General features: G+C 41.4%; 3 protein-coding genes across 3 annotated transcripts; 1 reads left to right on the top strand and 2 right to left on the bottom strand.

Annotated features, from left to right (window-relative positions):
• Positions 1-854: 854 nt before the first annotated feature.
• LOC310951682 (protein-glutamine gamma-glutamyltransferase 2-like) lies at positions 855-10,145 on the top strand. Its single transcript, XM_083920030.1, has 15 exons — positions 855-922; positions 1,311-1,496; positions 1,654-1,887; positions 2,109-2,227; positions 2,427-2,555; positions 4,367-4,535; positions 4,949-5,081; positions 5,252-5,355; positions 5,958-6,046; positions 6,362-6,515; positions 6,808-6,896; positions 8,079-8,262; positions 8,383-8,543; positions 8,837-8,973; positions 9,296-10,145. Exons 1-15 carry the CDS (start codon positions 913-915, stop codon positions 9,441-9,443), a joined length of 2,046 nt encoding a protein of 681 aa, XP_083776156.1. The 5' UTR covers positions 855-912; the 3' UTR covers positions 9,444-10,145.
• A 953-nt stretch (positions 10,146-11,098) lies between these two features.
• On the bottom strand, positions 11,099-13,989 carry LOC310952075 (kelch-like protein 10; the record flags this gene model as incomplete). Its single annotated transcript, XM_083920561.1, has 5 exons — positions 11,099-11,428; positions 11,839-11,988; positions 12,153-12,770; positions 12,897-13,383; positions 13,871-13,989. 5 exons carry the CDS (start codon positions 13,987-13,989, stop codon positions 11,099-11,101), a joined length of 1,704 nt encoding a protein of 567 aa, XP_083776687.1.
• A 3,104-nt stretch (positions 13,990-17,093) lies between these two features.
• LOC310952074 (kelch-like protein 10) lies at positions 17,094-22,903 on the bottom strand (the record flags this gene model as incomplete). Its single annotated transcript, XM_083920560.1, has 5 exons — positions 17,094-17,444; positions 20,065-20,214; positions 20,419-21,036; positions 21,926-22,412; positions 22,785-22,903. The coding sequence occupies 5 exons, from the start codon at positions 22,901-22,903 to the stop codon at positions 17,094-17,096; spliced, it is 1,725 nt and encodes a 574-aa protein (XP_083776686.1).
• Between the last annotated feature and the right edge of the window lie 469 nt (positions 22,904-23,372).

The raw sequence follows: 23,372 nt of genomic DNA, 5'->3' as shown, positions 1-23,372 counted from the left end.
AAATCTGCTTTTATTTTATGTTTTTAGTGGTATTCTAAAATGTTCTAAAAAAGTCTAAAATGTGTTTTTAATGAATACTTTTGTGGACAAATTTGATGAAATGTTGACTCCCCCGGTCCCTTCAGTTCAGCCTACACTGACCTGCTTTTCGTTATTCGATCTGTCCACCAAATGAGAGAAAACGCTAATTCAAGTCACAGTTTCATAACCTATATATAACTTCCTCTAGTGGCTTTAATATGCAAAAGTGAAAGTCTCTTTATGTGACTTCAGAAAATGTGTGAAATATTTGACTGCCTTACAAAAGAAAAAAAATGAGGTTGCATACATTTTTAAACTCTATGATGTGTATCTTCCTGTTTCACTGTTCGATTTATCAGTTTTTTGATTCATTTCGAATGATAACATTTTGTTGAATCATGATTTACAGTATGTTGCAGCTAAAAAATGACATAAATTATGAAAAAAAACTTTTGTTGTTGGTTTTATTTTTATTTTTACGGAAAAAGTATGTGATATGAAGATATGTTTAATGTGTTATGTTATATCTTATATTATGACACATATCTTAAAAACCTTAAAGGTGTGCATTGCTGGTAATTTGCTGACGAGGGACCAACTGACAGGATTTCCTTTTTTTATGAGTAACATTTAATTTCTTTCACATTTAAGTCTTTCACAATAGCTTTTAAAGGGCACGGTCAAAATGAAGAATAAAGAGGAAAGGGTGTTGTAAATCTAAAAACAGAATTACTGATGCATGGAATAGACAGATGGGGGCGTCCATATCAGGTTTCACAGGCTACAAATAGGGCTGAAACACTTGCAGGCTCATTATCCAATAAGCACAGGCTGCAGCTGAAGTGTCACTCTCCACACACACGTCGAGGGGACAAGAACTTCACTGCAGCCATGAGTCAAGGTAAGGACGAAAAAAAACTATTTTTGTCTTATTGTACGATAATGCTGTTAGTGGTGTGTTATCTTCCACTGATGATGCAGCTTCTCTTGTGTTACTTTACAGAGTCAAACTATTTGGAATAAGTATCAGATTAAGAGTTGTGTGTTAAATACCAGGACAGGAATGGTGGGTGATATTAGATATGTCAGATTAAGACAGAGTAAGATTATCTGCATTGAGGAATGTCTAGCTGATGATTTCTTGTGAGTTATCACACGGAGAAACTTTGAGAGGCTGATCACATTTGGATTAAGTAACTAAGTCAAATTTTAATAGTTTTAGTCACCTGACATGTGTTGGATTTTCAGTTGCTTTGACAAGTGACATGTGTTTCCATATCTTCACACAGTCTTGGATATAGAGAGCTGTGATCTTGACATTAAGAGAAACAGCAGCAGCCATCGTACGGAGCTGTGTGGAGAGGAGCGTTTGATTGTAAGAAGGGGGCAGCCTTTCAATATCATTTTACATCTGAAACCCGACAGCAAAGAGTTCAATCCGGGTAAAACAAGCTTCACACTCATCGTTAAGACCGGTAAGCCTCTTGTTCCTAATGATCACATTTACATGTTCACACAGAGAGTGTGTGTGCGACAGAAATATTTGAATGGAGTGTGCATACATGCGTGAGGATTTGTGTTTCTCTCATCTTGATTTAGATTTAATAGTCGTCTCCATCTCTATCTCTCCAGGTCCGTTACCCAGAAAAGAATCAGGCACTGAAGCTTCCTTTGGTCTACGTGACTCCACTGTGGACAGCGAGTGGAGTGCATCTGCCACTAATGATCCCTCCGAAAACACAGTGTCTGTATCTATCAGTTCTTCGCCCAATGCTCCTATAGGGGTCTATTCCCTGACTTTGGACCAGGAGGGTCAGAAGACCAGTTTAGGGCAGTTCACCTTGCTTTTCAATGCTTGGTGCTCCAGTATGTACATAACGTTTTTTTCCTCTAAACCGTGCTCCAAGTGCAGCTTGTATTTCCTCCACAACTAAATATAAGTTTAAAGAAATATATTATCTATTATAAGATAGTTATATTCCAACTGCAGCTGTAAAACATCTTCATGTTGTCAGATTTGAAATGTTATATTTGATGCAATCATGCTGGTGTAAATGTGTTGGTGTTCTGTCTATACTGACTCATAGGAGATGCTGTATATATGCGCAGTGAGACAAAGAGGAAAGAGTATGTTTTAGCACAAAATGGGCTGGTCTATAGAGGGACACATAAGCGGATCAAAGGGAAACCCTGGAACTTTGGACAGGTACATAAAATGTCAAAAGTTCTATAAACTGTACAAATGTATGAGTTATAAGCATGACACTATTTCAATAACCAGTTTAATTGATCAATTATAGGATTTAATTCCATAAAGTTCTCTCAGTTAATTAAACTGCCGCTCACCAAATGAAAATACGTCTGACACAAATCCTTACGTGCTGCTCCACTAATCTCCTTGTTAGTTTGAGCCAGGAATACTGGATATCTGTCTGAAGATCTTGGATGAAAACCCGAAATTTGCCGCTGATGCCGACAAAGACTGCTCTGCCAGGAGAAATCCCATCTATGTGACCAGGGTGCTGAGTGCTATGGTGAGTCTGTGTCAAGGCTTTAGTAAGACCCTGTTCATACCATTTCACCAGCCTGTGAATAGCCTTTCTTTTAATTTTGCAGGCTGGGATTGCCATGGTGCACCAGAAAACCCTCATTTAAATTCTGAGGGTCATATTGTTCTGCAGGGGGGACCAGGGGGGACCCTCCTTTTGAAACTTTCTTGTTTCCCCAGGCAACCTTTGTGATAGAAAGATGCAGCAAAGAATGTTTTTAACATCATGTGCAGCTCGGATTTCAAGCAGGTGGAAAAAAGTCTGTCAAAATTGCAAAATGGTTAAAATCCAGGTCTGTTTTTACTGGTAGTCATTAATCAGTACCAGGCTTGTTCTAAAATAATTGGGTTTATCGGATGTACAGTGCTGGGAGAAATACTGCATCTTTGTCATAATTACAAAGGTTTACTGTTCTCTGAACAACTCAATTACAGTTCAATTAGAATTACCTCACAACCAGATTTAATGTACTTCACAGCAGCGCTGAAACTAATGTTTAGGCCATTTTGAATCGCAGCTTTTTATACACAATTTTGAGTGATCTGTAGCCAGATTAATTATTGGAATTAACATCAAACACATCACATCAACCGTAATGAGCGTTTGTTAGCCTCGTTAGCCATGCTAACACAATAACATCATTGTAGGCACCCAGGCAATGCATTGTGTTACACAAGAGCAATAGCCCGACTGATTAGAAACAAGGGAAAATGTCAATGGAAAGTGTATATTGTGTAGTGTATATATATATAACTATTATGTGCTACACTGTCTGTTTGCTTTTCATTACAATATAAATAAATCAGAAGGTAGTCTGACGTAGCAGATGTAGACTGTTGGGATAAAGCCTGCCATTGGCTGCTATCTCAACTACCTTGTTTTGCATCGTTTTTTCCCCCTATCGCAAAATGCACTAGCACTTTATCTAAGTTATATATCCCAAACATATTATCGTGGAAATTATTCACTTTCTCTACCTAAAAGTATGCACTTTATAAACACACAGTTCTAATGTCGAGATAATCCTTTTCTCGGATCCACCAGTAACGTTTTACATAATTTATATCTGTCCAGCATGAGACATCAGGGAATCCATTAGGGATATATATTTTCCACATATACTCTTAATAGTCAAAACTTTGGTATTTGATGCACTACATTTTCTGGGGATATCTGGTTCAGATTAACTGATTGGCTATGTGCCTTGCTTATCCATTACAACTAAATAGACACCTTGATTTTATGCTCTTAATTGAGACCTGGTTAAAGCCAAATGAATACAACCAGTCCCTGAATATGATAGTTTTAGTTCGCCATGTGTGTGATGGTCTTGCTGCTATTTATAAAAAAACACTTTAATGCAGACTACTATCTATTACGTGTATGTACGTATTATGTGAATTTGCTAAATTTCTGTCCTCCATTCTATTGACCAATCCCCGTAAATAATCTCTCTAATCTCCCAACTGTTGAATTCAAAGTCTAGAAAGCAGCATTCCACAGTATATCAATGGGTCCACACATTGTCATGGTAACCCTTGACCTGGTGATGACAAAAGGCTGTTATGTGGCCTTGTTAAAGTCTCTGTGACTGAAACAGACAGGCTGAGATTCTTATTATAAATGTCTGACAACATTTAGCTCTTCATACAGCATTTTGTAGGATTTCTTCTCCTCATTGGCTGGCAGTCAACATCCTATTCACTCATTCACTTATGCTCTCTGTTTATGCTTTCTCTCTCTCTCTCTCTCTCTCTCTCTCTCTTTCTCTCTCTCTCTCTCTCTCTCTCTATCAGATCAACAGCAATGATGACAGAGGTGTGCTAGTGGGCAATTGGGGAGAGGTTTCAGATGGCGTTCATCCAGGAACGTGGATCGGCAGCGGGGACATTTTGCACCAGTGGGCAGAAAGTGGGCCTGTACGCTACGGCCAGTGTTGGGTCTTTGCTGCTCTTGCGTGCACAGGTTAGAGCACAACACAGTATAGAGTGAATAAGAGTCCTGGTTTGACTGTCTGTGAATTCAGACTTCAATTTGTTGTGAAATTGATTGTTGTTTTTTTGTGCACATAGTTTTTGTGTTTTACATAGATGACATAATGCCAATAATTTGTATTACAATAGGATTCACTACTAACAGTACAGGACAGTACTACTTATATATATATGCACTCTTCAAACACATCTGATTGGTTCATCTTCCAGTCCACCTCCACTGCCAAACAATCCAACCTTTTTTTAAACATTTAGTATTTAATCTCATGGCTTTGAAGTTTCTCACTCCTGTGACATTTCTATTTGATGAGTTTCTGATGACAGTTGCTATCTCTAGCATGTGCTTTAGTTGGCTCAGTGTGATGAAGTGTGCTTCTTCTCCAGTGTCCCGTGCCTTTGGCATCCCATGTCGAGTGGTTACTAACTTTGGATCTGCTCACGATACGGATGCCAACCTGTTGATTGAAAACCTTTATAGTGAAGACGGTGATAGATTGTCTGGCGGTGATTCAATATGGTAAGTGTGGTTGTGATTATTGCCAGGTTGTTGCACATACGTATACTTGTCTGGCTAGTCGGATGTACAATGCATCTCACCAGATTTTTATGTTTTTCCTTTATTATCTTACTGATTGATCAGTTTTTAAAAATGGTAATGTTAATGTCCTTTATTTGACTTTTTGCTAGGAATTTCCACGTTTGGGTGGACAGCTGGATGACTCGCCCTGATTTGGGGCCTGAGTTTGATGGATGGCAAACCAGTGACCCTACCCCACAGGAGACAAGTGAAGGTTGTTTGTCCTGTTTCTGCATAACCATTCAAAACATTTTGTTTTTCCAAGAGAAAGTCCGGCATGTAAGACTATGAACTGAAAGTCTCCATGCTTCCTTGGAAGACCAGAACGAAGTAAAAATGTTTTTCATGAGAATAACTCTGTGTCAAAACTGCTCCAAAGGCCGGTCATCATCAGTTGTATGTCAAACCACAATGGTTACAGTAGTTTCAGCCTCATCCAGAAGTCACAGGTTTTGTGTAAGGGTTAACTTGTGAAACTGGGTGTTGGCATGCTCACATGATTCATCTTAAGACTGTTCTTAACACTGTAAAAATAAAGGAAAAGAAGATATTTTACGCATCACCATAAATGTAACGGTTTTTGTTTTTACTAGTCTACCTGAGACAGATGATTCTGGCATTTTTGGAGACCTGTTCCTTGTCACTCGAATCAGATTAAAAGAACAATTAAAATACTCGACCTGCCTGTTCGATCCGAGTGGCTTAAATTATTCTGTTTTTCCACTTGAATGACTTGCATGGCCTGAATCCTCTTACTGTGTTTGTGACTCCTGCTGAAATCAACCCTGTCTTTCTCTCAATGTGTAATACCTTCAGGCGTTTTCTGTTGCGGCCCGTCCTCCCTGCACGCCATCAGGGAAGGAATCCTGACCAAGAAGTATGATGCTCCCTTTATTTTTGCTGAGGTAAGATTTTGCCAGAACCTTTCAGTAAAACAAGAGAAATACAGAAAATGTAAATAATTTACATTTAAAATGGACTCTATTGTTTAGTAGTTAATAGTTTTTAATGAAGGGAGTTAAATATTTTTTTTAAAGATACCCCCCAAAAGTGACTGGTTAATGTTCTGACACATATTTTACATACTGCGCTCTTCCTGCTGTTACAGATTGTGTCAAGTACTTGCCAAAAGTTGCAAGCCAGTTTTAACGACTGCTGAGTTGCCTGGATGTCTTTATAACCAGTAATAGTTCATGTTACCTTATATTGTTGTCTCTCAGGTTAATGCAGATGTCGTGGACATGGTGCGCTTGACAAATGGAGAGTTTGTCAAGTTCAGTGGATCAACTAAATCTGTCGGACGCTTCATCAGCACCAAAGCTGTGGGCTCAGATGAGAGACACGACATCACACACCAGTATAAGTATCCAGAAGGTACTGCAGAGTCACATGTGCACAAACTTTTTGTTTAAAAAACATTGTCCATTTAAACAAATTTGTCATCTGGAGTCAGTGTGTAGGCGTTAGTTTATGTTCATTCTACTGTAATCACACGTGTTACATTATATCTCACTCTTTATAAATATAGAGACAGACCTCAACAACCTCAATTTAATATGGGTATACATTTAGTCTTGTTCCACAGATCCATGCCTATCACATCTACATGATGATAGTTTTGAAGGAGACCTGGCAATTACACTTTTCTAATTCTGATGGTTTCCAGGCTCAAAGGAAGAGAGGCAGGTGTATGAGAAAGCTCAACACCACAACAAGCTACAGCAGCGAGGAGAAGAGCCGGGACTTCGTCTCAAGGTGTGTTTTTTTATTTTTTACAGTTCATACATATACAGCTGGTAGAGCAAATACTAAAGAAACACATTAGAGAGTCCCTACACATAAAACGAAGCGGCAACAACATAGTTAGTGAACCCGGAGTTTATTAAAGAATGTTTTGAAAGACTTACCAACTGGCCCTGGTACCAGATCCTCTCGTAGTAAAGTCTGTTCAAGTCGATTACCAAATGCAAGCCAAAAGGAAGGAGCCCATTGGTGCTTCATTTTATGTGTAGGGACTCTTATCATGCTACTGCTGATGTTTGATGTTATTTTGAGCAGTATTAGTGGTTAAAAAAGCCATTTTAATGTGTTCACCGTACTGCCCCGAGCTAAGTGTGTTAGCCACGTCCGGCTGTTAGCGCCTCCCCGGGATTTCTCCGTAAATATGTTACAAGAAAAAAACTGTCTCGATGGCTTATTTGATGTATGTAAGTGCTGTTAGTGGATTCGCACCAGGATTACACTTTAATATGTCAAAAGGGAACTGTGTCAAAATGAATGCCAATATATGCAACATGTGGCAAGAAAAAGGAACAATGGTCACAAGTTGAAAATAACAAAGGTTGGTGACAGGCATACAGTACACGAGGTTATTAAATCCTGCTAATTGGCATGTAACCTAATATGAAAACAAGTTTTATCAAGTGTCCCCTTTAGGTAAATAGATAGACGAATGAATGGATCAGCAATTAGATAGAAACCAAACCAATCCTCAATTTGTCTATGTCAATTTTATCCTAAGCTCTATTTAAAAGATCACATATTCATCCTTTCCAACATGCCTAACTACCCGCTAAGCGGTAGCGGCTCAGTGTAAGTGTGTGGGTCTGTGCGTGGAGGTGCGTGGGTGTGTGTCTATGTTTGTGTGTATGGGTGTGTATGTCTGTGCGTATGGCGTGAGTATGTGTGTGAGTCTGTATATCTTTGTGTATCTCTGCGTGTATATTTGTGGGGGTGGGAGGTTTGGGTTTTCATGGTGGTTCTTTGTTGTTCGTGTATTGTTTTGTTTTTGTTTCGTTTTGCTTTGATTTTCTGAGGCACTTTGCGCTACTGTAAGGTATGAAAAGTGCCATATAAATAAAGTTGATCTGATTTTATTTGATTTTATTATAATTAGAAATATAATGAATTTATATTATTATTTTTTTCTCATTTAAGATCAAACTGGCTGATAACATGATCGTGGGCTCAGACTTTGAGGTGAACGCTGTCCTCACTAACAACAGCTTGGAGGAAAGGACCTGCACCTTCCTGTTCTATGCCAAAGCTGTCGGCTACAACGGAAAACTAGGAGAGAGCTGCGGATTTACTTCAGACAAAGTGGAGGTGCCCTCTGGAGAAGGTTAGCCCCAATCTTAGTGCAACACCATGGTATTCACCTTTCGAAAATCCCATTCTCGTACTGAAATTGCATAGAAATACTTTATTATTATATATCTTATGTATATATTTTTTTTTCTAGAAAAGCGCCTATCCCTCAGACTGGAGTATGACCATTATGGATCATTAATCACCCCTGACAGGTTGATCCAGCTGTCAGCCATCACCATCGACAAGCAGATTATAGATTATCATATGGCTGAGAAGACCATTGTGCTGGATGAGCCAGATCTAGAAATCGAGGTATGGGCAATGGACGGGTGAAAGAAATGTATTAACGAGCAATAAAAATGCTCTCTAGTGTTACATTTGTAGTCCGTTTACCACTATAAACTTTAGTCCTGTCCTTTGTTTAAAGTCATTCTTTTTTAGCTTTGACCATAAACAATTACAATGAACAAGAAATCATTGTATTTCCTGTCATCATGTATTGCGCACTCAGCCACAGATTTATTAGGACATACTTGTATTTGCATTAGCAAAATTATGGCACCTCTCACATGATGAAATCTGTCTTTCTGAACACTTGCCTGCAGCTGCTGGGAGAAGCCACTGTGAACAAGTCTGTGACGGCAGAGTTGACTTTGTTGAATCCTTTACCAGAGCCGCTGCAGGACTGCATCTTCACCATAGAGGGGGTCGGCCTCATTGATGGCAAACCCATAACAGCAAGGTATATACTGTCCATCCCAACTTATGAGCAGATTAATGGATCAGTTATTCCTTTTAGCATTTCTATGATCTCTTTTGTACTTAATGGTTTTACTTGTGTCACATAATTCCCATTATGGTATATTTACTGTTTAATGTACAAGGTGGTGTTGTTGTAAAGTTGGACCATAAACTTAAATGCAGACAAAATCACAGTCACACTTTTCCAATAACTGTCATACAATGATTCATAGTTCAGTAAGAAAGCATGTTACTTACAGCTCTAAGTATGAGATGATGTAAATCTCATGATGCTCATTGTTTATTGTGTATTATTCTTGTAGGATTGAAGCTGTAGGCCCCAATGAGGAAGCCAACGCCAAGGTTGAGTTCAGTCCCACCAGTGTCGGCTCCAACGTGCTGCTGGTGAACTTCGATAGCGACAAACTGAAGAACATCAAGAGCTTCATTGATGTTGTTGTGAAGGAATGAGCCAGTACCGAAATAACAACAGTAACAGCTTTTTTACTTAGTTCGACTACAGTGGTTGAAGATGACAGGGCCATAGGAGTTTTAGGCTTATACTTTTTTTTTAACCATTCGTTATTTCTATCTATATATTATATAAGAATATAACATACTATTATACTATCCACAATAATAGTTTTTTGAGTAATTTCAGCGAAACACAATAATACAACCACTAATCAGTATGCACAGTGCCTCTATAGTAGGCTGCGATACTATAATTGTGTGTGTTATTAAGTGCATTCAAATAAGGTTCTGACATAAACCAATTAGTTTTATTGAATGATTAATAATTTACTTTTATAATAACGGTGTATTAATTTAGATTTGGTTACATTTAAATGTAACAATAAAGCGCTGTGAATGAAGCAAGTGGTTGAAGGGAGCAGCACTTCCTCAACTCTTTTTGGGAAACATTTTTATTATTGATTATGAAGAAAAAATATTTCACTTACTAACTACACATAAAATTTTGCAAAATTAAAGTGTGAGGCTTGGTGTTATTTTGGCACCTGCAGAATGAGCATAAAGTCAAAGGAGGACTATAGGTGTAAGATAATGCCTGGTGTGTACAGTACATTGTTGGCCATGATGGCCATGATGAGCAGCTGGCTTCAGGAGTTCCTCAGAGCGCTCATTTAACTGTCCATCAACTTCCCCAGTCAAAGTCAGTCGTTCTCCGCTGCTGTAAGAGCAGCAGCAGCAGGTGGCGCTCTGTCTCCCCTTCATTTTGTTTTATAAAAATCTTTTTAAAGGTGAAGTGGAAGTCCTTGTTTATTATTTTATTATTAATCTATTTGTAATGTATTGTATTCAGGATATTGCCATTGTTGAATAGTATGCAGTACAGAGCAGACAAGAAATGAGGAGAGAGAGAAGGAGCATGACATGCAACAAAGGTCCCTGGCCAGATTGAACCAGGAACATTGTGATTATGTGGTATTTCAAGACTTGACTGGGGTGGCCCAAGTACTAACTTATGCAGAGGTGGCATAACACATGTAGGTGCGCACACACACACACACACACACACACACACACACACACACACACACACACACACACACACACACACACACACATGCACACACACACACACACACACACACACACACACACACACACACACACACACACACACACACTACTCATCTCCACTTCAATCCCACTATTGACCAATTGTTGTATTCGAAGGGGGTGCTGAATTAAACCTTTTTCATTTAACCACTTGTGAGCTTTCCCTCACTAAAATTTAGTTTATCCATGTAAGCATTATTTAGCCCCCATTTCAACAAGCTAGTATTACACCGTTGGCACTTATGGATTCCATAGTTGTTTAAGTTTTTTATGATACCAATATATCTCTGGTGTTAAAACTGAGCGTACCTCTTAAATACATTAATATTGACTGAGATCAATCGCCTATTGTCCTGCTGGTCTTGTGGTCCCAGACCACCCCATCGAAACACCTATGGTAGTCAGTATCTTTAACCAAGAGGCCCCAGGATGCCCCAGGTTAATTAATGTATTGCCTACATTTTAGGTATTTTTGCGCTGCAGTTTGATGCATATAGAGTTATTTATTTACAAAGCAATACATCTCATAGTAAGGAAGATCTTCACCATTCCACTACATCCATGGAGTGATGAGGGGCAGCGTACTCGGCCAAGTTAGGGAGTCCGTGCACCACGCAGCAGCTCAGGGCACTCCGGGAGATCTCCATGTCACGGACATCATACCACTCACCAACTTCAACATCAAAATACTCGGCGTCAGGAATGGTGGTGAAACCATTGAAGCCCCCGACCACGAAAACACGATCATCGATTATTGAAATGCCAAAGTGACTGCGGGAGCTCAGCATGGAGGGCACAGGGTGCCAGGTGTTGGTGTGGGGGTTGTAGGCCTCAACAATGCGGAGACGACTGGTTCCATTGAAACCACCAACCTTTAAGAGAAAAGGTAAATATGAAGTGAGGACTGCTTCAAATATTAAAAAATGTGAATAATGCCCATTAAAATCATTCAAAGCACACACAATCAGTTTACGATTGTGGAAAAAAAGGAAAAGCAACAAACATCTAAAATGTTGGCTTTTCATTTGTTGTCAACTTATCAATTACTTTTATCCGTTTCAGCTCTAACTGTATTACATTACATCGATACATAACTGCCTGAATGTAAGAGTTTTTACGGACAAACGATGATACGATGATGATTTGTAATGACATGTAAATATTGTCAAATATATCAGTCCCAGCACTGTCTGAAACCTCTGCCCAAAGATATATCCTTATGCCTCTGTCTCTCAGAGTGTATCCGTGTTGTATGAGTATCAGCAGTGTTCAATGTGCTTACTGCAAAGACATGGTCTGCATAGGCAATGACCCCAACTCCACTGCGTCTGGTGCCCATAGAGGCGATCAGTGTCCACTGGTTGGTCTCTGGGTTGTAACATTCAGCTGTTGACAGGCACTCACTCCCATTGAAGCCCCCGCAAATGTACACCTGGAGAGAATTAAAGAGGTGATAAATAATCTTTTGAAGACTTCCCCTGAAGACAAGTATTCAAAAACAATAACCTAATATCCCTTCAAGTGTTTTCTAGACTAATTTCAACATCTTTGGAGAGCAAACTAGCCAGTTACACACTGCTCTTGAGCACCACCCACCTTGCCACGGAGGGTTGTGCAGCTTGCATCACTCCTCTGCTCATGCATGGGTGCAATTAATGTCCACTGGTTAAGTCTGGGCTGATAGCGCTCGGCAGTTTTGAGTCGATCATCTCCATCATAACCTCCCATGGCATAAATGCATCCATCCATCAAAGTTACGCTGACATAGCAGCGCCTCGAATGCATTGGTGTCAACTCCTGCCAGGTGTGTGTTTCCAGGTCAAACCTGTGCACAGAGCTGAGCTGCTCAACACTGTCAGAGCCACCGACACAGTAAACTGATCCATCGAGGAAAACTGTGCCATGGTAGGCTCGGGGAGCCTCCTCATTGTTTGTTACATTGACCCAGCGGTCAGCTCGGACATCATATGTCTCGATGACATTGGTGGGACTGGCACTGCTCCATCCTCCTATAGCCATCAGAATTGCAGAGGGCAGTCGTGTGCGGGCCAAAGGGTTATCGAAAATAGAATGAAAGAAACTCTTTGTTCGGAGGTCAAGCATGGCCTCCAATGTCCTGAGAAGAATCGGTCGACACGCTTCACTTTCCTTCACCAGTTTGTTGTTGCGCACGCTGTCTGTTATGTATTCTGGACCCATTAAAGCCAGCCTGACCTACACAGAGACATAAGGACAGAAGTTAGAACTAAAATAGATTGTATCACAGACATATCATATTGGCATATATGTCAACCTTTAAGTAACAAGAAATTGCAGTACAGAAATGCTAAACAATCTTACTTTGGACAAAAGCAGAGAGATAAATTCTTTGCGTTCCTCAGTTGCGTGGGCGATCCAGCGAAGGACAGCCCCAAAGACCGTCTTCTCCTGCTTCACATTGAGTCGGTCATTCTCAATGATTTTAGCGAGCTCCTGTGCGGAGAGCATCAGGAACTCTTCTGAGGTGGCAGCGACCTCCTCAAAGTTGTTCAGCATGAAAAGGAAAACTTTTTGGTGCAGTTCAGGTGTGTAATAGAAGTCTGTGAACCACCAGATGCCGATGCAGTTCTGTGGGGTCAGCTGCTCCTCCAGGAGGTCACAGCAGACTTGTATGATGCCCATTACATTGAACTGGTCTGCTGCTATGAAGAGCTCTTGTATATTCTCTTGTGTCACAGGAACAAAGCCAGTGTAGGCAAACTCAATGATGAGCTTCATCATGTCAGGTGACACATTGGGAATGTCATAGACCCGACTGTCTGGGGTCGACCAGTGGGTGAAGAGGGCTCTGTGAGGCAGGAAGGAGGCAAAACAAGGGTTTGAAAATCAAGTGCTTCATGTTTTGCCTTCATATTCACACTTCATAGAATAATAACATAATGAATATGAACCCCACATTACAGAAAACAAGTAAATGCTGCATTAAATCATTAAAAATCATCAAAGCTGCAACCCAACCACTGCACAGATGGGATGGGATTTGAAATGTAATGTGGTTTTCTCTAATGCACAAATTGTACCTCCAAATATTTATAATATATTTGTGTCTACCAAAATGACACAAATTCAACTCAAAGGACAATACTGATGTTATTTTATTCCCAGATGATATTTAATTTTGTTATTTAGATTGGACAAATACATACGATTTTATTACAGTAGTCTGTTCACAAAAAGAATAGCAGTATAAATCCTTATCCACAATTAGAGTCATCTCAAAATCTGGTGTTTAAATCCAGCAGCATCTCTCTCCTAATATCCAATAACCAACTTACTTGAAGTATGGGCTGCAGTTGCAGAGGATGATTTTGTGCGCGTGAAATTCAACGCCGTCCACTCTGATCACCACATCACAAAGCTTTCGTTCTAGACGGAGCTCATTGTACACCGACATCTTTGCTCTTCAGTATGAGGACTTTTACTCTTTAGATTTTAGGTGAAGGTTTATCTCCTGACTCTCAACAAGTGTCTCTAGTTGTATGGGAGACTTCTGCACACAGGTAATGGCAGGATTCTAGAATGGATCACATTGTGTCTGGAACAGCACCCAGCATTCCAATGACAAGTTCTACAGAAAACTATATTTCACAGTTTTGTGTTCCCCTGTTAACTCGTCCCTGTAATGCACATTTATCTGAGTAGAACCCATTTTAGTTTCAGGTAAAATAACTATAATAATTATAGCTATTTTATTAAAGATAGTGTGACTTATTGCTGCTCATTGGAGAATTGATGTGTCTCTGTAACTCGTGAATACGTCATAGAGTGTGGTCTTGACCTACTCTATATGTAAAGTGTCTTATTATTATTATTATTATATTATATTATTATATTTTTATTATAATAACTATTTCATCCTCATCATCATTATTATGATTTGTCTACTTTATTAGTAGGCCTAGTATTCCAGTAACATTATTTAATGGTTGAATACAGGATACATATTGTGTAAATTTAAATCACTGACAAAACTGTGACCAGTATTGTGTTGGGAATTTACAAGAACACAGTAATGAACTGCACGTGTATTTCTCATTCACTGTAATTTTAAAATACAGTACTTTGCAGACAAAGCTGCTGCCAGTTAAGTAATGCAAATTTACAATGAAAATATTTCAAAAAACAAATCAAAAAGAGAAGATAACTTAAATTACAAAGTCCAAACTTGAGGATAGACCCTAAGGATCCATCACATGCTTTGGTTCAGCTTTGACTCAGTCCCTCCTCATAAAAGTCTACTCGAGGCAGTTTGACTGACTCTGACTTTAACCTTAACTCGTAATCAAAAAACTAACCAACACTGTTGCCTCACAGCTGGAGGGTATCTGGTTTGAATTCGGGCTGGGGCCCTTCTGTGTGGAAAAAAGAAAAAAATGGCACATATAACGCATCCTCACCACTGAAGAGGGCACTGTAGCATGCATTTTATCTCCTAGAGGGAACTTTAGCATGCGTTATGCCTCCTGGAGGGCACTTTAACATGCTTTTTGGCTCCTAGAGGGCACTAAGGCATGCGTTTTGGATCCTAGAGGGAACTTTAGCACGTATTTTGGCTCCTAGAGGGCACTAAGGCACACATTTTGGCTCCTAGAGAGCACTTTAGCACACATTTTGGCTCCTAGAGGGCTCTTTAGCACGTGTTTTGTCTCCTAGAGTGCACTTTAGCACACATTTTGGCTCCTAGAGGGCTCTTTAGCACGTGTTTTGTCTCCTAGAGTGCACTTTAGCACACATTTTGGCTCCTAGAGGGCACTTTAGCACACATTTTGGCTCCTAGAGGGCACTAAGGCACACATTTTGGCTCCTAGAGGGCACTTTAGCACGTGTTTTGTCTCCTAGAGTGCACTTTAGCAAGCGTTTTGGCTCCTAGAGGGCACTTTAGCGCACGTTTTGGCTCCTAGAGTGCACTTTAACACGCATTTTGGCTCCTAGAGAGCACTTTAGCACACATTTTGGCTCCTAGAGGGCTCTTTAGCACGTGTTTTGTCTCCTAGAGTGCACTTTAGCACACATTTTGGCTCCTAGAGGGCTCTTTAGCACGTGTTTTGTCTCCTAGAGTGCACTTTAGCACACATTTTGGCTCCTAGAGAGCACTTTAGCACACATTTTGGCTCCTAGAGGGCTCTTTAGCACGTGTTTTGTCTCCTAGAGTGCACTTTAGCACACATTTTGGCTCCTAGAGGGCTCTTTAGCACGTGTTTTGTCTCCTAGAGTGCACTTTAGCACACATTTTGGCTCCTAGAGGGCACTTTAGCACACATTTTGGCTCCTAGAGTGCACTTTAGCAAGCGTTTTGGCTCCTAGAGGGCACTTTAGCGCACGTTTTGGCTCCTAGAGTGCACTTTAACACGCATTTTGGCTCCTAGAGGGCACTTTAACACTTGTTTTGTCTCCTGGAGTGCACTTTAGCACACGTTTTGGCTTCTAGAGGGCACTTTAGCACATGTTTTGTCTCCTAGATTGCACTTTAGCAAGCGTTTTGGCTCCTAGAGGGCACTTTAGCGCACGTTTTGGCTCCTAGAGTGCAGTTTAACACGCGTTTTGTAACACGCGTTTTGACTCCCAGAGGGCACTTTAACGCAGGTTTTGGCTCCTAGAGGGCACTTTAGCACACATTTTGGCTCCTAGAGGGCACTAAGGCACAAATTTTGGCTCCTAGAGGGCTCTTTAGCACGTGTTTTGTCTCCTAGAGTGCACTTTAGCAAGCGTTTTGGCTCCTAGAGGGTACTTTAGCGCACGTTTTGGCTCCTAGAGTGCACTTTAACATGCATTTTGGCTCCCAGAGGACACTTTAACATGCGTTTTGACTCCTACAGGGCACTTTAACGCAGGGTTTGGCTCCTAGGGGGCACTTTAGCACACGTTTTTCAACAATTGGGCCAATTGATTGGCACGCCAGTGGTGCACTGTGATAGACTGCCATCATGCCGGGGTGCACACCGCCACACGCCCAATGTCAGCTGGGATTGGCTCCAGCCCCCTGCGACCCCATTAGGGACAAGCGGTTGAAGATGATGGATGGATGGAGGTTAAGGATATTGCCATTGTTAAATATTATGCAGTACAGAGCAGACAGGATATGAGGAGAAAGAGAAGAAGCATGACATGCAAAAAAGGTCCCTGGCCAGATTGAACCAGGAACATTTTGATATGAGGTCAACATCTCAAACCCATCTTAATTAATTGATTACCTACATATTAAGTACAGTATTAGTTTAATGCTCAGTTTGAACTGAGTTGTGTGGACACTGGCTGGAACCACTTAATGTTTGTGTTGCATATATTACACATGAAATACTCAACATCAAGCCTCACTGTGTCTGCTTGCTTGCACTTTTGTGATATTCTGACTCTTTCCCAGCTAATGGTCCCATAATATAAAGCTGACCAACTGTCAAACAAAATATGTTATTGCTGAAGCTACAGTAAGACTGCTGTAGTTTGATGCATAGACATTTATTTACAGAACAATGCAGCTCATAGTGAGGAGGATCTTCACTATTCCACTACATCCATTGAGTGATCAGGGGCAGCATCCTGCATGGTGTGATGAGGGGCAGCGTACTCGGCCAAGTTAGGGAGTCCGTGCACCACGCAGCAGCTCAGAGCACTGCGGGAGATCTCCATGTCACGGACATCAGACCACTCACCAGCCTCAGCATCAAAGTATTCTGCATCAGGGATGGTGAAGCCATTGAAGCCCCCGACCACGAAAAGATGGTTATCGATAGTTGCGATGCCAAAGTTACTTCGGGAGCTCAGCATGGAGGGCGCAGGGTGCCAGATATTGGTGTGGGGGTTGTAGGCCTCAACAGTGCTTAGACGTCTGGTTCCATTGAAACCACCAACCTTTAAGAGAAAAGGTAAATACGAAGTCAGGACTGCTTCTAATATATTAACAATTCAAACCTCTAAAGGGAAGAACCCTATTGAGTTTGTGCCGGTTTATTATTATTATTTAATGGAATGGCTAGAAACATGAAACTTGGCCCAATAACTGAAAATGTTGTGCAAATGCTTCTCAATAAATATGACTCCAATCGGCCAGATGGTGACACTGTATTCAATGCGTTTTGAAAGGCCATAATACATTGTAAATCTGCTTGACTTGAAATTTGCACACGTATCCAGCTCTCCAGGAACAATCCACTTATCATGGTGGAGAGGTTTGTGTGTCCCTGTGAACCTGAGGGCTATGTTGTCTGGAGACTAGTGCTCCTGCTTGGGTCTTCCAAGGCACTGTGGTCTCAAGTGAGAGGCTGGACTAAGAATGGTTCACAATGACAAGATAACTGAGGAAGAGGAAGAGAGACCCTGTCCGGAGGAAGCCCGGGGCCCCATCAGGTGATGAGTTGGGTCAGAAGATGGGGTAAGTTTCTGGACTGACCTGGCAAGCCCAAACGGGTAAGCCTGTGAATGTTCTCATTTGTCCAGGTCATCATTATCGCCAAAGCAATTTCCGTCAAAAGCAACTGGACTTGGTTATTTGTCTAGGAAGACGTTTCACCTCTCATCCAAGAGGCTTCCCAGGCTTGACCAGGTTGGGACTGGCTCTTGGATCAGAGGTGAAACGTCTTCCTAGACAAATAACCAACTCCAGTTGCTTTTGACTGAAATTGCTTTGGGGATACCCAAACGGGTAGTGCAGTTGAGCTGGGAACATCTGGAGGAGGTCCCTGTCCGAGAGATCTTCAACTTACACCTCCGGCGGAGCTTTTACCGGCATCCCTGTGGTGGTTGGGGGTATTGAACCTGAGTGGGCAATGTTCAAAACTTCAATTGCTGAAGCTGCGGCAGTGAGTTGTGGCCTCAAGGTCTTAGGTGCCGTAGGTTTACCATGGTAAACACCAATGGTCAGGGAAGCTGTCCAACTGAAGAAGGAGTCCTTCCGGGATATGTTATATAAGACTCCGGAGGCAGTTGCAAGGTACCGGTGCTTCTGGAAAACCATTCGGCACCTCAGGAGGGGGAAACGCGGAACCGTCCAAGCTGTTTATGGAACGCTAGTGACCCTAACTGATGAGGTAATTGGCGGTAGAAGATGCACTTTTGAGAAACTCCTTAATCCGACTAACATGCCCTCTATTGTAGAGGCAGAACTGGAGGCTGATGGGGGACTGTCATTACTATCCATGGCGGAAGTCACTGAGGTAGTCAAACAACTCCCTAGTGGCAAAGCCCCAAGGATTGATGAGATTCGTCCAGAAATGCTGAAAGATTTTGGTGGGGAGGGGTGGTCTTGGTTTACACGTCTCTTCACATTTAGAAGTCTGGGACACTGCCAAAGGATTGGCAGACCACTGTGGTGGTTCCCCTTTTCAAAAAGGGGGGACCAGAGATTGTATGCCAATTACAGGGGTATCACACTACTCAGCCTCCCCAATAATGTCGACTCCAAGGTGCTGGAAAGGAGGGTTCGTCATATGGTTGGAACTCAGATTGAAGAGGAAAATTGCGGACATGTAACAACAGACCAGCTCTTCACCCCTCAGGATCCTGGAGGGGGCCTGGGAGTATGCCCATCCGGTCTACATGTGTTTTGTGGATCTGGAGAAGGCATATGACCAGGTCCCCTGGGAGATACAATTGAAGTTGCTGCGGGTGTATGGGGTGAGGGGGTCACTTCTCGGGGCCATCCAATCTCTGTACACTCAAAGCAAGAGCTGTGTCCGGATACTCGACAGTAAGTCGGATTCATTCCCGGTGGGGGTTGGCCTCCGCCAGGGTTGCGCTTTGTCACCAATCCTGTTTGTGATATTCATGGGCAGGATATCGAGACTTAGTCGTAGTGAGGAGGGGTTGCAGTTCGGTGGGCTGGGGATCTCATCTCTACTTTTTGATGATGTTGTCCTTATGGTATCGTCAGTCAGTGACCTTCAGCACTCACTGGATCAATTGCTGAAACGGCGGGGATGAGGAACAGCACCTCTAAATCTGAGGCCTTGGCTCTCAGTAAGAAACTGGTGGATTGCTTACTCTAGCAGGTTCCCCTGCTAGAGCTGCTGCCCCCGCAACCCGATCCCGAATAAGCAGTTGAAGATGACTGAGTGATGACTAAGAGATCCAGCTCAATTTGCTCTAAACAAAGGGGAGCGGGGGAACATGGGACACGCCACTGCTTGTTCAAATTTACAATGGTGGCTCCCAAAGAGGTTAGTGTTTGTACTAACTAACTCTTGTAAAGAAGGGTGCCTGACCTCACTCATTGTGTGCCTATGTAGTATTTAAAGTACAAAGAATCTAGGCAGCTCACCCATTTTTGCATACAATTGATGTTTGTTAATAATTTGTTTTTGAACTTTATAACTTTTCAGTAATAGAATATTAAAATATTAATCTGTTTTGCGCAGATTTGTATTTGTGGCACTACAGGGACTCATGTACAATCCTGCCAAAATATATCTTCATGTCTCGGTCTCTCATAGTGTCTCTGTGTTGTGTGAGTATCAGCTGTGTTCAATGTGCTTACTGCAAAGACATGGTCTGCATATGCGATGACCCCAACTCCACTGCGTCTGGTGCCCATAGAGGCGATCAGTGTCCACTGGTTGGTCTCTGGGTTGTAACATTCAGCTGTTGACAGGCACTCACTCCCATTGAAGCCACCGCAAACGTACACCTGGAGAGGATTAAAGAGGTGATAAATAATCTTTTGAAGGCTTCCCCCGAAGACAAGTATTCAAAAACAATAACCTAATATCTCTACAAGTGTTTTCTAGACTTATTTCCACATCTTTGGGGCGCAAACTAGCTAGTTACACATTACCCTGCCTTACACACAAGCTATCTCATTTATTCAGAGCTGCTCTTGAGCACCACCCACCTTGCCACGAAGGGTTGTGCAGCTTGCATCACTCCTCTGCTCATGCATGGGTGCAATTAATGTCCATTGGTTAAGTCTGGGCTGATAGCGCTCGGCAGTTTTGAGTCGATCATGTCCATCATAACCTCCCATGGCATAAATGCACCCGTCCATCAAAGTTACGCTGACGAAGCAGCGCCTTGAATGCATTGGTGTCAGCTCCTGCCAGGTGTGTGTGTATAGGTCAAACCTGTGCACAGAGCTGAGCTGCTCAACACTGTTGGAGCCACCAACACAGTAAACTGATCCATCGAGGAAAACTGTGCCATGGTAGGCTCGGGGAGCCTCCTCATTGTTTGTTACATTGACCCAGCGGTCAGCTCGAACATCATATGTCTCGATGACATTGGTGGGACTGGCTCTGCTCCATCCTCCTATAGCCATCAGAATGGCAGAGGGCAGTCGTGGGCGGGCCAAAGGGTTATCGAAAATAGAATGAAAGAAACTCTTTGTTCGGAGGTCAAGCATGGCCTCCAATGTCCTGAGGAGAATCGGTCGACACGCTTCACTTTCCTTCACCAGTTCGTTGTTGCGCACGCTGTCTGTTATGTATTCTGGACCCATTAAAGCCAGCCTGACCTACACAGAGACATGAGGACAGAATTCAGAATTGAATTAACGAAAATAGAGGCCAACAAATATTTGGACGTAGCTCATATTATCAGACAATTTTAACTATCACAGATATATATTATTAGAATATATGTTTGCCTTTAAGTAATAAGATATTATAGTACAGAAATAATAATCAATAAGTCTACAACAGAAACCTGCATACTTATGTCTCTAGTCTCTAGAAAAGATGTGTTAGTTATTTGAATAATACATTATAGTGTGAAGTTCTTTTACATCATTCATCTTGGAGGCTGTTTGACCATTAGACATACTATTTAATGAAATTTGTGAATGTAACGGATTGTCAAAGGTGCAAACCCATCATTCTTGTGTCCAAACCTCTTCACAGATGTTGTAGGTGACTATGACCATGTTATACTTTGACCGATGCAGACCTGTCTGTGTACTCACCACAGATTTTGTCCAGACTACCAAATTCATCCAAAATGATTAAAAAAGAAAATAACATTTTAAGGACCTATACCTGTTTGTAACAGTTCTTATACTTCTGTTCATAGATTCATCAGAATCCTAGGTGGATGTTGAAAAGGTTTCATAAAGTGCTCACGCAGATATCTACATCTCTCTTCACCTTAATAAACTCATTGAAAATGTCCCATTTGTAAATACACAAGCACTATTCATAGCCTGGTCTACTATAGGACTCATTGTGTCCTGATCTCAGTTTTGATTTTACATCTGACCTTGACTGTTGAAGACTTTGGTAAGATGGTTTTAATTACAACCCTGATCATTCTGTTGTATTCATGATAACACTATTGGCGAGATGTAAAGATGCCAATCAAAAGTTAAAGGAGCTTGGTGGCTGAGTAATTCTACATCCTTCACCTACTTTGGACAAAAGCTGAGAGATGTATTCTCTGCGTTCCTCAGTTGCGTGGGCGATCCAGTGAAGGATAGCCCCAAAGACCGTCTTCTCCTGCTTCACATTGAGTCGGTCATTCTCAATGATTTTAGCGAGCTCCTGTGCGGAGAGCATCAGGAACTCTTCTGAGGTGGCAGCGACCTCCTCAAAGTTGTTCAGCATGAAAAGGAAAACTTTTTGGTGCAGTTCAGGTGTGTAATAGAAGTCTGTGAACCACCAGATGCCGATGCAGTTCTGTGGGGTCAGCTGCTCCTCCAGGAGGTCACAGCAGACTTGTATGATGCCCATTACATTGAACTGGTCTGCTGCTATGAAGAGCTCTTGTATATTCTCTTGTGTCACAGGAACAAAGCCAGTGTAGGCAAACTCAATGATGAGCTTCATCATGTCAGGTGACACATTGGGAATGTCATAGACCCGACTGTCTGGGGCCGACCACAGAGTGAAGAGGGCTCTGTGAGGCAGGAAGGAGGCAAAACAAAGGTTTGAAAATCAAGTGGTTCATGTTTTGCCTTCATAGACACACTACATAGAATAACATAATAAATATGTATGTATGTATGTACCTTATGTATATACAAAGAAAATAAGTGTAGGCTGCATTAAGTCATTAAAAATCAATAAAGCTGCATCCAGCCACTGCACAGATGGGATGGGATTTGAAATGTAATGTGGTTTTCTGTTTGAGTAATGCACAAATTGGACCTCCAAATATTTATGAATGCTGTGTTGTGTTTACCAAAATGTATTTACACATGAATATTGGAATTTCAATATGTACAATCACAAAGTCAATCCAAAGGTTAATACTGATGTTACAACTCACTTGAAGTATGGGCTGCAGTTGCAGAGGATGATTTTGTGCGCATGAAATTCAACACTGTCCACTCTGATCACCACATCACACAGTTCTCGGATCAGACGGAGCTCATTGTAGACCGACATCTTTGCTCTTCAGTATGAGGACTTTGACTCTTTTTTTTAGGTGAAGGTTTCTCTCCTGACTCTCAACAAGTGTCTCTAGTTGTATGGGAGACTTCTGCACACAGGTAATGGCAGGATTCTAGAATGGATCACATTGTGTCTGGAACAGCACCCAGCATTCCAATGACAAGTTCTACAGAAAATTGTTCATCTATGTGGTGTTTTCCTGTTAACTGCTCCCTGTAATGCACATTAATCTGGGTAGATCATGTTTTAATGTAGTATGTTGTGTTTAGGGATTCTTCTAAACCACTACAGACTGATTTCTGAAATTCACAAAGAAAGAATTACAGTTCTTAAATAATAATGCAGCTCTTAAACACTTATTAAAAACTACAATGTATTTATGCACTCTTCACTCCTCTATTTACATTTGGCCTGGTACTTTTCTATTTAAAGCATTTATTATTTATTTGCATATGTCCAGGGG

Source organism: Echiichthys vipera (genome assembly GCF_963691815.1).
Source record: "Echiichthys vipera genome assembly, chromosome: 9".
NCBI classification, from domain to species: domain Eukaryota; kingdom Metazoa; phylum Chordata; class Actinopteri; order Perciformes; family Trachinidae; genus Echiichthys; species Echiichthys vipera.
This window is presented reverse-complemented; position numbering and strand designations above follow the sequence as displayed.